This window comes from Takifugu rubripes, chromosome 19 (assembly GCF_901000725.2).
Source record: "Takifugu rubripes chromosome 19, fTakRub1.2, whole genome shotgun sequence".
Classification (NCBI taxonomy): Eukaryota; Metazoa; Chordata; class Actinopteri; order Tetraodontiformes; family Tetraodontidae; genus Takifugu; species Takifugu rubripes.
The window spans coordinates 7682382-7698143 of record NC_042303.1 but is presented as its reverse complement, the minus strand read 5'-3'; the positions used below and the strand labels follow the sequence as shown (position 1 = coordinate 7698143).

Genomic DNA, 15762 nt, shown 5'->3' with positions numbered 1-15762 from the left:
AACAAAAGACAGTGCATGACATTGGTCGAGAATGCAATTTTTTGATTTTTTTTACAATTTTATTGATTTTTTTTAAAGAAATCAAATTCATTTTGTGGCAACATCAAAGGGGAGAACTTATATAATGGACATCAACGAAAACCAGAGATGAAAGGCTTCAAAGAAGTCAATACCTCACTTAACTAGGCAACGATCGGGTATCCTGATAGACACTGACCCATTGATAATAGTCCCAGCAAAGCCTCTGTAAATGGCAGCGATTCCCAGGGTTAGTTGGTTTCCTTTGAACTGCTTTAATTTGTTATTTTATTTAGTGGCGTTTGCTCTGATAACGTCTACCGAAAATGCGCCGCGCCTTAGGCCGAACAATGCCACCCATCGCGACCATCCATCACCTCTGGTCTCCAGACCGCTGCCAGTCTCCGGTCGCCTGCCCACACCAGCCGCTGGCGTTGGTAGCATGTGTCCCTGTGACGAGCACAACGATGCGTGTGACAGTAACTGCTGCTGCGACGCTGACTGTGGCGACCAAGTGGCCCTGTTCACAGGCTGCTCCGTCACCTCTGTTGGCGGCAGCAAGCGTCTATGCAGCCGGGATGTTGCGCGTTACTCTTTAGGCAACACAAGAGATGGTTATTCCAAACTCCAGTCATCCGTTCGGAGGGAGACGAGCAGCGATCTATTTTGCATCCACTCACAGAATGTTGTCGGTGGTTTCTCTCATCCTCCTCCAGAACCTCCTACCGACAGCAGCTTTGACTCCCTTTTTCAACAATTTACCAGCTTCCTTTTCAGCTCAAGAGAACGTGGTGTTCGGATGTCCTCCGCAGAAGGCTCGGCCTTCTCTGGATATCAGTATGGGGATATAATGGTGACCATAGGAGAGAGGGGAGAGAGGGGGCGGCTCTGGCTGCCGAGCCCTGGTGTGAGCGCTCACTGTGTGGACACCAATCCTGCAGCTTTCCTAGTGGAACAGAGGAGTCGGTGTTCCAGACATTTGGACCTGAGGAAAGACTGCAGCACTCTGCCAACCCTCAACATGGCATCCTTCACCAGTATTCAAATGTTAGCTGGACGGATTGACAATGCCTCAGTGGTTCCCATGGAGGTAACTTCAGTCATCCTCCAGTCTGTGGAAGGGACTCAGTCTGAGCTACAGGTGACTGCTGGAGAAAATCTCCACCCCAGACTCCTGAATCAAACTCTCTGCAGTAATGTGGTGCTAAAGGCGGTCTATGTGGTTAAATATACCCCAGCTGGGAAAATTGTGAATGTGATGCTGTCTCTGGTGATCGGGTTTATCCACGAAGCAGCGCTACCATTACTGCAGGAGTTTCAAATAGCATTTGTTCAGGATGAGGCGACTGTCCACTACAGTGGGAATCCCGGATATGCGGTGGGACTTCCTCTTGTGTCTGGAACCATGACAGCAGATGGGATTACTAGAAGCATCAATCCCAGAGACACCATGTCTGTACTGTATAGTGCTGCAGACCAGGACTGTCTCAGGAACCCACATCAGCGTTCACCCATCCTGTTCGGTGTTGACTTTGTGTCTGGCTGCACATTAAGATTGGAGGAAAATGTCAACTGTTCTCTTGTCTCGCAAACTATGTTAAGAGTTCTGAGAGGATCAAATTATCCCCAGTATGTAGCTTCCTCTGGAAACTCCCCATTAGATGCTCCCCAAGACTGGCTGCCAATCAGGAGCAACTTCCATCCTGGGGGAATACAGGGTTGCAGCATCCCTGTGTCATTTCATCTGGAAATGAAGTGGACCAAATATGGGTCTCTGGTGAACCCCCAGGCTCAGCTTGTGAGCATCCAGGAAATAATACAAACCGGCAACAGCAGTTTGGCCTTGTTATCCGGAGGCACCAACATCGTGCTAGTCAGCATCTCAGTGTCTTTTGTAGCTGTCAGTGCTGGTGCTTCACCTGTTTACAGAGCAAAGCCCACTGTCGATGCAACACTACCTTCTAACTTCTTTTACCCTTTAGTCTAATCTCTGATTTTGTTCCCAGTTACTGTGTGTGGCTGATTGATGTGGCATAGCTTTTTTGTGGTCCTGAGTGTGAAACACAAAGAAATAAAGGATAAACTTACTAAAAAAAAAAAGACTCTTTATGTGCCTTTATGTGACAATAATAACCATTCCTGCAATTCCTCGGTTCCCATTCCCTCGTGGGCTTTGAAATCACAAATTAAACCCAATGACAAAACGTTTAACTCACGATATCAATACGTCCGACGTTTTTTAAAACTGTAAAATGAACCAAATTTCCATCACGACTGCAAACACCCGCTGCGTGACGTCAGCTGCGGAACGGAAGCTGTCATCAGCAACATCCGGCTACATGCGAGCGAGTCGGGCTGCACGAAGGTGATACTTCGAATGGAATATGGAGTGTGTAAGTTATCCGCCTTTCTTGGTCTTCCACGGGTAGGCTGGCCCAGTCGAAACCATTTAAATGCTTGGATTTGACTGGTGTAACTTTCGAAGGCACGGGAAAATTGTCAGCTAACTAGCTTAGCATAGAACAGTAGAGCAGTCTCACGGTCATGTAGGTAATTGACAGCGACTGTTTTTTTTAGGGCGACCTTTGTAATGTACATCTTCAATAAGATAGACACTGTATTATCTTGTTATGTTAACTGTCTCACACGTCATTGTTAAATTACAAAGTTCTTCCAGCGGGTTTGAATCATCACATTTAGCTTTAATGCTAAAGTTACGCTATCGATGCTGTCTTTGCGGCATCCGGACTTGTTTAAAGTAAAGAGTAATAACGTCCGTTATAAAGTGATAATTGAATACACGTTTAATGATTGTTTAAAAAAACAAGCTTACAATAATGTTTTAACCAAAATCTTCGTCCCTCCTTTATAAACCTATGATAAAATCCTGCGCACTTTTTGTGTCACATCATTTCCCTTCCCTCGGTAATAATTGGGTATAATCCTGTACATAGAATTAAAAGATTACGAATAATTGTTAACTTAAAATGAAACGACGCCCAAGGTAACATATGAATGGCCTTATTACCACTCCCAAAATCCCTAACGTGTAACAAATGCCCAACATATTTGATCTCTGATATTTCAGATTCCAGCAACTATTGAAGATCTTGAGGGCAAAAAGGATTTTGTTCATGAGGGTAAATATAAGTATATATATTAAAAAATCAATATATTCATATAACGAAAGATGGAAGCATAACCAAACATTGTCCTGAAAATTCCCTTTCATTGCTTTAGACCCGGAGCACAATGTGTACACCAGGTTTATGAAGTCGCACCGCTGTTACGACCTCGTGCCCACGAGCTCCAAATTGGTTGTGTTTGATACGTCTCTTCAGGTGAAACACATTTCCCCGATCATTCCCTGATTCCAGTAGCTTCCGCTTAGGCCATCAAATGAAACTGAATCTGTTTGACAGGTCAAGAAAGCATTTTTTGCTCTTGTTTCTAATGGGGTACGAGCTGCACCTCTGTGGGACAGTAAGAAGCAGTGCTTTGTTGGTAAGCATAAAAAAGTGAACTCAACCCAGTCTGTGTTAATAAGAGAATGATTCACTACTGTTCACGTGTCTCTGTAGGGATGCTAACCATAACAGATTTCATCAACATCCTTCATCGTTACTACAAATCTCCATTGGTAAGATACTGGAATCAGCACCTTTTCCTTTTGAATAATAGCATCACCTGGAACATAAGCTGCATTGCAATATTTACCTTTTTCATTCAGGTTCAAATATATGAGTTGGAAGAGCACAAAATTGAAACCTGGAGAGGTGAGCACCATTGAATGCCTAACGTTGTGTCATTTCTACTGAGAGCTGACAGCTAACAAAACTATTGTCTGCTTTTATTTATCATAGAGGTTTACCTTCAAGACTCATTCAAGCCCTTGGTTTGCATATCTCCTAGTGCTAGGTGTGATTTTTCTTTTCTTGGTAGCGATATTTTTTAATACTTTTTTGCTACAATTGACCTGGTTCCTGGATGATCATATAGCTGTTCATTCAGTTGATGTCAAGAGTCACCTGGATACTTTTTCTTTGCTTCTGTAACAGTTTGTATGATGCAGTTTCATCCCTGCTGAAGAACAAGATCCACAGGCTGCCTGTGATCGACCCCCTGACAGGGAACACCCTCTACATTCTCACACACAAGAGAATTCTCAAGTTTCTGAAGCTTTTTGTGAGTCACTGTTGCCTGACAATACTTAAATCTACTTGTTGTTGTCGGCTACATGTTAAGTGTATAATTACTGATTTAGAATTTCAGTCAGTTCTCCGTGTCTTTGCAACCCCCCTTTCAGATATCAGAGATGCCTAAACCGTCATTTTTGAGCCAAAGCATTGGGGAACTGAACATAGGAACATTCCAGAACATAGCGGTGGTGCGTGCAGACACGCCGCTGTACACGGCGCTGGGGATTTTTGTGGAGCAGCGTGTGTCCGCACTGCCTGTTGTGGATGACAGAGGTATCAAACACGTCTGACTGCTTTCTTCAGGAGGTTTCCCATGTTTTCGTGCTAACACGCTGCCTCTGTCTTGCAGGCCGAGTGGTGGACATCTACTCAAAGTTTGACGTGATTGTAAGTTCATCGCCTTGAAGTCGACAGTCGCGGCGCAAAATGCCGAAACCTCTAATCTGAAGGCTTTTGCTCACTTAGAACCTGGCGGCCGAGAAGACGTACAACAACCTGGATGTAACAGTGACCAAAGCCTTACAGCATCGCTCTCAGTACTTTGAAGGGGTGTTGACCTGCAACAGACACGAGACCCTGGAGACCATCATCAACAGACTTGTGGACGCCGAGGTGATGCTTCCCCCTCGTTAACGGGGCTCTTTTCCCCTTAACCTTTCTGTGCCTGTGAGTGGTCACACCTCAGAAGCTACTGTGGCAGGAAAACAGTGCAGAGAAAACCCACACAGTGGTGAAATGGGTGCTTCAACCTGACAAAGAAAGAGCTGTGGAGAAAAGAACCAGCAACACAATCAGATATGTGTAAATTTCTCGTGTCTCTGTTGCTAGCTAAAAAGAGCGGTTGCTAAGGTATTTCTGAGCCCTAGAGGTGTTTGATAGGACAGCTCCAGATAAAAGCACGTGGGTAACGTCTCCTGTTTTTCTTTCAGGTGCACAGGCTGGTGGTGGTGGACGAGCAGGAGGTGGTGAAGGGAATCGTCTCGCTTTCAGATATCCTCCAGGCACTCGTGCTGACTGACGGCGACGCCGGTGAGTCCAGCCGCTCATCTGCAGCTCATTTTCGACCGTTGTCTCCTTTGTAACGTCTGATCTGGCCAACACAGGTGCCTTGTGAGGAAGTTGTGAAAACAGAAAAAGGCTGCATTTTTGTAGAAGGTGGTCGACGCGAGGGGCGTCGAGCCAACAGGCATATGGATCATCATCATCATCCCCATGTATCTTACATACCACCTTTCCCTTAGATGAAGAGCTGACAGTCCAGCAAAATAGAACTGTGATAGTGGTCAATACCACCTGCAACACAAGAATCGCGTGGAGAGGAAGTGGCATCATTCCCAATTTACTGAATCTGCATGATTGCCCAGGAATCCTTCAACCTACCTGTGATCATTTTTGGTCACAGCATTTGAGTTCAATGAGGACACTGAAATCCAGAAGCACACAGCTGCTTACAGGAGCCTTAAAACACAATTGACCTTCTTTATATCATCAGAGCACTCACATGCTAGCGACTGGTGGTTGATTATACATATTTATACCAGACTCGTTTAGTGGCAACACCCCATAGAAGTACTCTACTGGTATGTCAAAGTGGATGCACCATACAAACACCACATAGCTGCTAGCTCTGTGCAAACATCGTTCAATATTTATTTAATTTCATCATTTCCTGAGTCAGAGTATTTAGGATTTTCTAAATTCCTGCAGCTAAGAAAGAAACCTGGATGATTTCTGCCCATCCTTGTAAAGCATCCAGGTCATTGCTGAATCGGCTCTTTATTTTGCTTTGACGTGGAAGAAAGTGCGTGCTTTTCATTTTTCTCTAAGCTGCACTTTTGTTTTCCGTGATATTAAAGGGATTCACTTTTACAGACATGTCCCAACAGTGGATTCAGTCAGGTGTTCTCGTCCAGTTATATTTCTGTATGCAGGTAATTATAGACAACAATAATATTGATGTGTTACAGGTTCATTGTAGATGTCAGTTGTTTCGCAATGTTAAGTTCACTAAAGACCAGCATTTAAAAAGAAACCACACCATATTTCATGTTTTGGTATGTATAAAAAAAAATATATATATATATATACACACACACACACACACACACACAGGTTTTGTACTAATCTGCATTTAGAGGATAATTTAACAAAAGAGCAATAAAAACCTTTGACCTTCTGCCTTTTCTATATTACTGTGTTTTATTTACCTACTTATAAAAACATTATATGAAGATATACTGTAGTTGTGTGCAGTAAATAAATAGACACTATGTAGGCAACAACTGCATTTATTATTCCATGTGTGAAGGTACATGATTGAAGATCTGAGGGGGGTCTTTACACAGATGCAGTTCTTTGTTGTGGCCAGATGACTGATTTCAGACTTGGACTTTATTTGGGGGGTAGAAAACATCAAAGACGCTATATGTACGATCCCAACTACTTATTAGACAGACGTATCCCCCATAACTAAAATGACATTTCAAATGAGAAGTATAAATCACACACAGGCCAGACAGCATTGAGATATTTCAGTAGTATTTAAATCCCCCCGACACACACATTCTTGTTTTTATACCTTCATAAGGACCCTCGCCTCCTACCCTCAAACTGACCTTTGGACTTCTGAAGACCAGCCAAAATGTCCTCACAAAAAAAAAAAAAACCACACGCTTTCCCGTCAGTGAAACCGACCGCGGCGGTTTCTATAAACATTCTCGTTTCCGTTGGTGAGAGATTGGAGGAACAAACAAAACGAGCCCACGGCCAGGGTCTATTTAGAGAGGACAGTTTGGTTTGAATGCTGCGAGGTCAGTAGGGATGCACAGGTGGCCTTTTAGGCCCTGAGAGCAACAAACAACATTAAAAAAAATAAATAACATACACAGACGGTACCTGTTGAACCTACATACAAAGACAAACATGCAGCCTGCAACATAAATGTAGGCAGTGATTTATGAATGAACCCATGTATAATTTACACAGTGAAGAGGTATGAATCAACACGAGGAGAAAAATGATTAGGATTATAGTATTATAACTTTAAATCTCAGAAAGATAGCAAGAGAAGCCTCACGTTTTCTTCCAACAACAACAAAAATTTGTATAAAACACTTAAATACAATCAGCATTAAATCTCATTAACACACATACACACACGCGCACACTATTATTATTTTAAAAAATTAATATATGTGCAGTGGTTATAGGTACTTGGCCTGGGAGGATGTGCCCTGAGGGGAAAAGAACAGTGGATATACAGTAGTTTGGAAAAAAAATATTATATATATTATATATATATAATCTAGGTTCAGATTCCGTATTTTTTTTAAAAGACAAAATACATTTGTGCCTTAGATTGAAGACGCAGTGATAAATAATAAATAACAGTGGCTGCTGCTGCCGGAGACAGATGTTTACAGGAGTGTTGGACTGGGACAACGTTGCCTGTTGTCGGCTGAACAACAGACAGAAGCTGCGTTCACTTTAGCGTTTAAGAGGGAGATTCTGGAAACAGATTTCCAACCTGATCCCAGTGAAGTTCACGGCCTCCTGGCAGCCCTTCCAACACATTTCAGCCCCCCTGTTTTACTGTCTCGCACTCTTTAATTCATGTTTTTTTTGTTTTGTTTTTAAATCGCTTCCTCGATTTCAGACATAAAGGACAGTGCCCACTTTTGCTGCTTGTAGAATCACTAACAAAAAGACAAATTCTTTTTTGAAGCCAAATTATGTCCTCGCCGATTCCTTTTATCAAGCAGTAAATGAGGAACACTCTTTGTCGGCGCCGTAAGCATAAAAAAAACCTGAGGTTGACAACATTTTATGGAGAATGGCTCCAGGCAACAAGTCCAAAGAGCAACTCCACAAACGGAAAGTTGCCCTAATGTTCCAGTGACTTTGAAGACCTTGCTGAAAGTGGACGAGCTGCATTCAAACCCCTCTCAAAGCTACTCCGTACGCGCTCACATGGTCGTCAGGCTGACTGAAGTTCACATTTGCAGTAAAATAGGTTTTTCCACTCTGTGGAGGATGTTTTTACAGGATGTGGCACAAAAGCAAAACCAGAAATACCCTTAGATCAACAATGAAACCAGCAAATATTGGAAAAGGAGTTCAACTCTTATTGAAAACACCGTCAACGCCTTCAATGATCCCAATTTCCCGTTCCAAAAATAAAGAAAAAACCAATTGCATTTATGAGGATGATGTCTTCTTACGAACTAGTGTAAAGAGATTAAAAAAAAAGTTGGTGTAGGGTAGAAGTAGCTGAGGACACAGAGGGAAAACTGGTCTTGGTAGTGTGGCTGGATAAGCGAGGTAGGGGGTTGTCAGGAATCATGTGGCTCCCAAAGTGTCAAGAGTGTCTACGCAATCCCGTTTTAAAAGTGCGACTCCTCGTTTCTCTTACGTTGTGCGTTCCTTGAGAAAGCCCTTCCCGTTTTGCAGCGTTTCCTCTGTCCGCCTGTCCGTCCGTCCGTCCGTCGCGGCGCTCGGTTGCCCGAGCTCAGACTTTAATGTCCTCCTGAATGCTGAGCTGCGACAGGGTCTTTTTGATGCGTAGTGCTGTCAGGCGGGCGGCTCCATTCGCGTACCAACACTCCCGCATGATTTTGCCCATCACCCGCAAAGCCTGGAAAAGCAGGGTAGGAAACCAGTACAGGCTCAATGAGCGTGGGCGCGCACACACACACACACACACACACTCTATCAGCAGAAACCACTAAACTGAACCCTTCTGATACCTCGTAGCTCTGCCACCAGTTTGGGATGTTGGGTCGGACCCTTTGTTCACACACCAGCCGCCTCATCTCCTCTATGGAAGGGTCAGAAGGTACCAGGTCGTAATAGGGCAGCTGGTACTCCTCGTGGATGCCTGAGGCCACAGGACAACATTCAGAACACCGCTGTTCACACTGAGAAAGTCACCCACCGGACCGCGGTCTCACCTCCGATGTTACAACGGCGAGCTATCTCCCAGTAGACCAGCCCCAAAGCATAAATATCAGCACACTTGAAGGAGTCAAAGTGTCTCATGTTGATGGTCTCGTCCAGAACCTCTGGGGCCATGTACCTGCAGAACAATCCTGTTAGGGTAAGACCTGAGAGAGAGGACGCAGGAGAGTGTGTGTCAGCGCAAACCTCTTGGTTCCGACCCTCTGGCTGGGCGCGATGTCGATGGTGTCTGTGGCGGAGTCGTGGCGGACAGCCAAGCCCAGGTCAGCGATGGCGCAGGTGCAGTTCTTCTTCACCAGGATGTTCTTGGACTTCAGATCCCTGTGAGCGATGCCCGGTTTTCCTGTGTATACATACACGTTTAGAGAACACCAAAGCCCCCGTTTGTCAATAAAAATGTTAAATCTGACACATGAGCACGTCAGAAGCCACAAACACATTTAGAACCGCTGCTTCTCTAAGTACCAACGTCTGCGGCAGTAAATGTCAGTGTTTGGTAGCGAAATCAGCTCTTTCAGGCAGAAGCCGCCACCTCTGGGCTTCGTTTCCGTCTTGCGTTTCAGCACTTTTGTGTTTTGTTTAGTAGCCGTCTCCCAGACGCGCTGCTGCCGCCCTGGCATGTTGTCAAAACCACCGCTTTCTGTTTACACCTCAAACAACGGCTCAACTGTTTCAGAGCGAGTTGAGCAACTTTCTACCGCCGAACAACGGTTGCATTAATAAGAATAGACTGTTGGGCAAGAGGAAAATTGTCAAGGGCGCTTTAATTTTCCAGGATGAGTAATTCAGGCGAATGATTCACAGGCGAACGGTTTGCAAACGAAGCAGTCTGAAGGTCAGGAAGACGTTTTTTTCTTCAGCCGAAACAGAGCAAAGTCCAAGCCATTGCTTTTTTCTACCTTGTGTTCCCAGGATCTCCATGTGCAGGTGTGCGAGCCCGCTGGCGGCCGACAGCGCTAGTCTGATCATCCCTTCAGCCGTGACGGAGTAACGGTTCAAATAGTCGAAGAGAGACCCGTGCTCATGGTAGTCGGACACCAGCCACAGCTGCGTCCATGTGCCGTTGTCTGAGGAAGAACCACATAGGACTCGTGAAGACTCCATCTAAGAATAAAAGCGAGGAGAGCTTTGCGTTTTGGGTTTCACCTTTGTTGTCGGCGGCTATAAACCCCAGTATGTTTTCATGGCGGAGCATGGTTGTCTGGTAGATCTCAGCCTCTCGGAACCAGGAGCGCTCCTCTCTGGATGAAAAGATCTTCACCGCCACGTCGCCGCCTCTCCAGCGTCCGCGCCACACCTCTCCAAAGCGACCTTTCCCGATGATTTCCTGCAGCACGATGGTTCTGGCCACGGTCCGCTGGACAAACAGAGGCAAACCTGCTCCGAAGAGACAAGAGAACACTTGTGTGGTTCAGTGCCGCCTTGAAAAGGTGAAGGGGAAGAGTGACCGTTCGCTCACCGGAACCTGAGCCAGAAGTGGACAGGTCGAATATGAGGTCCTGCAGGGTTCTGTCTTTGGCTGGGTAGAGGTGGTCACAGGAAGGGTCCTCCACGTCCAGCCTCTGCCTGTGGCTGTAGGCCCTCCTGTGGTACTGGTACAGGAACACACCCACTAGCAGCAGCAGGCACAGCAGGAACAGCGGCCCGGCGATCACAGCGATCAATTCCACCAGCCCCCATGTTCCGCCGGGGCCGTAGCCTCCCCCGAGTCCTGACTGAGGCGTAACTGTACAGAAAAAAAGGCCAAAACATCACAATTAACTGACAATAATAATAATAGCATCTATTACATCTCTTTTTCCTCTTCCTGTCTTCTGAGATGCATATTTAGGTGCATGTCTCCACTGCAGGAACCTCTGATGAAGGGCCACAGGAACACTGATGGGGCCTTACAAGTCCCTGCTCCTGGGAAGGTACTCAGATCAGACCTGAATAACTCCTGGGTGGCGCGTGAGGTTTACTCGGCGTCGACTGGGGGCAGGATGTGACGCCATCAGACATCACCCGAAAAAGCCTTCTCGTGTTCTTTGAAACACCTTATCTCGTTCAGATCATCCAGCTCCTGTTTACTTCCTCAATGTTGTTTTTGTTATTTTTGCTTTTGGGCAACTCGCCTGGGTTGAAGCTGTCACAATGAGATTATGTGGCAATCGAACCTCGTGATGTCACCCGAGGGGGGTCCAAACCCGCGCTGGAGCCACGGCCATCGAGAGCCAAGCGAGACTAAGGGGTCCAGTAAAGTTCCTGCCCCGGTGTTTACCAGGACCTCCCGCAGTGGAAATGTGACTTTTATGTTGCCATTTGCTCATTTACGCGCTTCCACCTTGCTGCGTTTCTCTGCACTGGTGCAGAACAACAATAGTAACATCACAGTGTTGGTTCAAACTGGGTCTCCTCTTTATTCAGAGCGCTGAAGTAACGAGGTGCACGAGCTCCTTCTCAGACCCAGTCGAGGCCAGAACAAGCTGCTGCATGTCTGACTGCCTGCATTGTGCTCACACTCTCAATCTTATGGGCCGGTCGAAGGCGGCGCGGCTCAAACTACCCACAACAAAATCTATACGTTTAAAACCGCCCTTCTGACGCAAATGCGCCTGGCGCTAAGTTTAGCAAAGCGGCTTCATATAGAGGGACGATGGAAAGCAAAGTAAAAGCGACCGTGCAACCACTCACGAGCCAGCCGAGCTCTTTAAAGAGCCCGGGCTTTATTATCAATCAGTGAGCTGAGCAACAGCCACTTGTAAATGGTGACAGCAACACTGTGGGATACTGACCTGAGGGGACCTGGAGGTCAATGCTGTTGCAGTAGTCTGTGTAGCAACAGTGGATGGTGAGCAGGCCCTCTGCACTGCGACAGTAGAACGGTTGTCCGGGGGGCACCAGTTTGTCGTGCGTGATGCAGATACGGATGTGCTGCACCTCGCCGCCGATGAAGGAAGTGGAGGCCATGCAGGCTCCATCGGTCTCGCACCTGGAGCCGGTCTTCTCGCACTGGGCAGTGGTGCAGTTACACCACAAAGCTGCAGAGACGGAAGGTCAGATGAATCACCGCGGCAGGAAGAACTCGATGTAGGATTGCCGGGGCGGGCCGCGTGCGAGCGGCGGTGACGGCAGCTGCTGGGCGAGTTCATGCAAGGGCATCAAGTGGCATGTATTTTGAGAAATGGTATTGATAATCAGACATGTGGCGTTCCAACAATTCTGTAGAAGCCTCCAGAGGTTCAAAAAGCCCACATGAAGGAGGCTGCGTGCAGGGGATGTTTGTCAGAAATCAGGGACTTAAGAAGTAATGTAATAAAACATGGAGTCATAAAAACAGAGAAGTTAATCGACCAGAGAACAAAGAAGACAAAATCCCAAATCACATTCCTCTGATTCACCCGTTTGATAAAAACAAAAACTGAATCATCACAAAACTGCAGATTCTGAGTGCACACAGGGAGGGGAAATGGATAAATCTTGTGTTTGTCCACAGTTCTGGCTCTTTAACTGAAAAGATGTGGCATGTGCCAAAACACACCACACTATTCCAGCCAATCAGCAGCTGCAGGAACAGCTGGACTCCACCTTCGGCAACACCAGGTAGTAAACCATGGAGTCAAAGATGGAACATCTGTAGTTTGTTATTAACTTCTGCGAATGTCCACGGTGCAAAAAGCATCCGTTCATTGAACGGTTCAATCAATGATTAAACGCAGGATTTAATTGCCATTTAGACTTGAACATGTGTGAATCGAGCCACATGCACGCCAATAAAACAAGCTCTACCCTCATTATCTGATTACTCAAGCAGTCATGGAAATAGCAAAGCTCAATGTTTAAACAGGAAATGAGATAAAGGTACATAGTTTTATATTCTTAATAAGATTTACTTAGGAATTAGCGGTTCTTTAGGCTTTTAGATTTGTGGAAGAGCAAAAGAACAATATGTGCCAACTTAAACAGTGTGTGTCATGTATATAGACATATATATACATACATATATATGTGTGTGTGTGGCATAAACAGCCATATCTATATGAAGACAGGCTGTTAATGCCAGTCATAAATATGCAATATGAATGAATCTTTCCAACCTTAACATGAACATTTGATGTTTAAAATGACCTAATATTTATGACTTGCAAGCTCCGTATGAACGCACTCTTTGACAGTACTGCCTTGCAACTTGCTAAATAAACGGACTAGAAGTGTAATGACACAACACTATAGGAGAAATTAGACATTTTCCCCCTCCAAACAACCCTTTCTCGACATAAACAACTGTTACAAAAGCTGTGCGGCTCCTATTTACAATCCGGCCATCAGCGAGCTCACACTCTTCACTCTTAAACAAACGTCCTGCTGCTGATTTAAACTAGAATAATGACTTTGACAGTGGCCGGACGAAAAAAAAAAATGTTTTCCTCCACCCAGCTAAAAGTGTTTTTCTATGAAATCCGTAGGCCGACAGAAATGAGAGTCAACCCGGCTGGGTTTGCTAAGGCAGCTAGCTTCGGCTAGCGGCTAACACCGACACCGACACCGACGCCTGGAAGATGGCAGCAGGTCCGAGTTAGCGAACAACAACAACGGGCAGAAACCACCCACCGTCGCAGCTCCGGTACAGCACAGCCTGGACCACCACGGCGGCCAACGAAATCCGTAAGTTAGCCATGATCGCTGAAGTGGAGGTTCATCGCATTGGAGCACGTTGACGGAGCTAAGGTTGGAATATGTCGAGGCGTGATGGGAGAGACGGAGGGCTGAGGACGGTGCGAGCAGGAGCGGCTCCACCAGCAGGTAGCAGCACCGGCCCCGGTCTCACCGCAGCCAGACCATCTGGTCCGAACATGAAGGCGGGATGGCCATGATTGCTGCTAGTGACAAGGGCTTTTAATGGGAAATGCTATTGGACGTGCATGTGTGTAGTTTTCTTTTGAACTTTTGTATTTTTTTTAATTAAAAGTCAACGTGATTTACCGAATATCAATAAAAGCACCTGGCATTTTCTTGTCTGTCAATCTTTTTTTTAACCGGGTTATTCGGGGTCTCGTCAATAAAAAAGGTTTCGGATAGGAACACAAATGAGAACCCGCAAGTGGAAGTGACTCAAATTTTCCTTCAGAATTGAGACGCCAATGAGTCAAACGAAAAAAAAAAACCGCAATATGTTTTAAAAATATTCTGAGTATTCATTTTTTCAAGGACACCACGTCCTTGAGTTTCAGCACCTTCTGCAACTGAAGAGAGGGAAGAGTAGCAAGAAGCTCATCTAGAAAATCATCTAGAAAATCTGGATAGTAAAGAGGTCATCATCATCATCACCACTGTCATCATTGTCACTATCATCATTATCTTCATCATCATCATTATCACCACTGTCATCATTGTCACTATCATCATCATCTTCATCATCATCATCATCACCACTGTCATCATTGTCACTATCATCATCATCTTCATCATCATCATCACCACTGTCATCATTGTCACTATCATCATCATCTTCATCATCATCATCATCATCACCACTGCCATCATTGTCACTATCATCATCATCTTCATCACCACTATCATCATGTCACCATCATCACCACCACTATCATCATCATCATCATCATCATCACCACTGTCATCATTGTCACTATCATCATCATCATCATCATCATCATCACCACTGTCATCATTGTCACTATCATCATCACCACTATCATTATTGTCACCATCATCATCGTCACCATCATCACCTTCACAACATCATCATCTCTACCCAGCCGGCCATCAGCAGGAGGGTCCCCCTACATGAAAAGCGCCTAGAGACAATTTTGATTGTAACAGACACTATATAAAGATTGATTGATTGATGGATCATCGCCACCATCATCACCTTCACATCATCATCATCATTGTCACCATCACCATCATCATCATCACCACCATCATCATCACCACCATCATCATCATCACCACCATCATCATCACCAACATTGTCATTGTTACATCATCATGACCATCATCATTGTCACCATCACCACCTTCACATCATCACATCACCATCATCATCTTCAAATCAATCAATCAATCTTTATTTATAATCAAAATTGTTTCAAGGCGCTTTCCAGAATCCCAGGGCCTAACCCCAGACAAGCAACAGTGGCAAGGAAAAAGTACCCTTTAACAGGAAGAAACCTTGAGCAGGACCAGGCTCATGTAGGGGGACCCTCCTGCTGATGGCCGGCTGGGTAGAGAGAGAGAGGAGAAGAGAGGAGAGGAGAGGAGAGGAGAGGAGAGGAGAGGAGAGGAGAGGAGAGGGAGGGGAGGGGAGGAGAGGAGAGGAGAGGAGAGGAGAGGGGAGGGGAGGGGAGGGGAGGGGAGGGGAGGGGAGGAGAGGAGAGGGAGAGGGAGAGGGAGAGGAGGGGAGGGGAGAGGAGAGGAGAGGAGAGGAGAGGAGAGGAGAGGAGAGGAGAGGAGAGGAGAGGGGAGGGGAGGGGAGGGGTAGAGGAGAGGAGAGGAGAGGAGAGGGGAGGGTAGAGGAGAGGAGAGGAGAGGAGAGGGGAGGGGTAGAGGAGAGGAGAGGGAGGGGTAGAGGAGAGGAGAGGAGAGGAGA

The 15762-nt window shown here is 45.8% G+C and overlaps 3 protein-coding genes and 1 long non-coding RNA gene across 4 annotated transcripts; 3 read left to right on the top strand and 1 right to left on the bottom strand.

Moving 5' to 3' along the window:
• Positions 1 to 282: 282 nt before the first annotated feature.
• LOC101069857 (tectonic-1-like) lies at positions 283 to 2022 on the top strand. The gene has a single exon (XM_003973205.2). The coding sequence runs from the start codon at positions 461 to 463 to the stop codon at positions 2003 to 2005; it is 1545 nt and encodes a 514-aa protein (XP_003973254.2). The 5' UTR covers positions 283 to 460; the 3' UTR covers positions 2006 to 2022.
• Positions 2023 to 2313: 291 nt separating this feature from the next.
• Positions 2314 to 6393, top strand: LOC101070084 (protein kinase, AMP-activated, gamma 1 non-catalytic subunit). The gene is made up of 13 exons (XM_003973206.3): positions 2314 to 2411; positions 3107 to 3158; positions 3259 to 3359; positions 3441 to 3522; positions 3600 to 3658; positions 3749 to 3794; positions 3882 to 3936; positions 4077 to 4203; positions 4325 to 4490; positions 4567 to 4604; positions 4683 to 4829; positions 5147 to 5246; positions 5321 to 6393. The coding sequence occupies exons 1-13, from the start codon at positions 2403 to 2405 to the stop codon at positions 5329 to 5331; spliced, it is 993 nt and encodes a 330-aa protein (XP_003973255.2). The 5' UTR covers positions 2314 to 2402; the 3' UTR covers positions 5332 to 6393.
• A 96-nt stretch (positions 6394 to 6489) lies between these two features.
• On the bottom strand, positions 6490 to 14149 carry LOC101064200 (activin receptor type-1B-like). Its single transcript, XM_003973183.3, has 9 exons — positions 13764 to 14149; positions 11948 to 12193; positions 10633 to 10899; positions 10320 to 10550; positions 10073 to 10240; positions 9360 to 9516; positions 9167 to 9291; positions 8963 to 9093; positions 6490 to 8850 (listed from the first exon to the last, which is right to left on the bottom strand). The coding sequence occupies exons 1-9, from the start codon at positions 13828 to 13830 to the stop codon at positions 8725 to 8727; spliced, it is 1518 nt and encodes a 505-aa protein (XP_003973232.1). The 5' UTR covers positions 13831 to 14149; the 3' UTR covers positions 6490 to 8724.
• On the top strand, positions 12689 to 14164 carry LOC115246832 (uncharacterized). Its single transcript, XR_003885927.1, has 2 exons — positions 12689 to 13013; positions 13619 to 14164. It is a non-coding gene; the product is annotated as an uncharacterized lncRNA (long non-coding RNA).
• The last annotated feature ends 1598 nt before the right edge of the window (positions 14165 to 15762 follow it).

Excerpts from the sequence above, each read along its gene's own strand:
- LOC101064200 (XM_003973183.3), bottom strand. The coding sequence starts at position 13,830 with ATGGCTAACTTACGGATTTCGTTGGCCGCCGTGGTGGTCCAGGCTGTG. Across the intron at positions 10,900-11,947 it reads TGACCTCCAGGTCCCCTCAG|TTACGCCTCAGTCAGGACTC; the intron begins GTCAGTATCCCA and ends TTTTCTGTACAG. Across the intron at positions 9,292-9,359 it reads CAGAGGGTCGGAACCAAGAG|GTACATGGCCCCAGAGGTTC; the intron begins GTTTGCGCTGAC and ends ATTGTTCTGCAG.
- LOC101069857 (XM_003973205.2), top strand. The coding sequence starts at position 461 with ATGTGTCCCTGTGACGAGCACAACGATGCGTGTGACAGTAACTGCTGC.
- LOC101070084 (XM_003973206.3), top strand. Across the intron at positions 3,523-3,599 it reads TAAGAAGCAGTGCTTTGTTG|GGATGCTAACCATAACAGAT; the intron begins GTAAGCATAAAA and ends GTGTCTCTGTAG. Across the intron at positions 3,795-3,881 it reads CAAAATTGAAACCTGGAGAG|AGGTTTACCTTCAAGACTCA; the intron begins GTGAGCACCATT and ends TATTTATCATAG.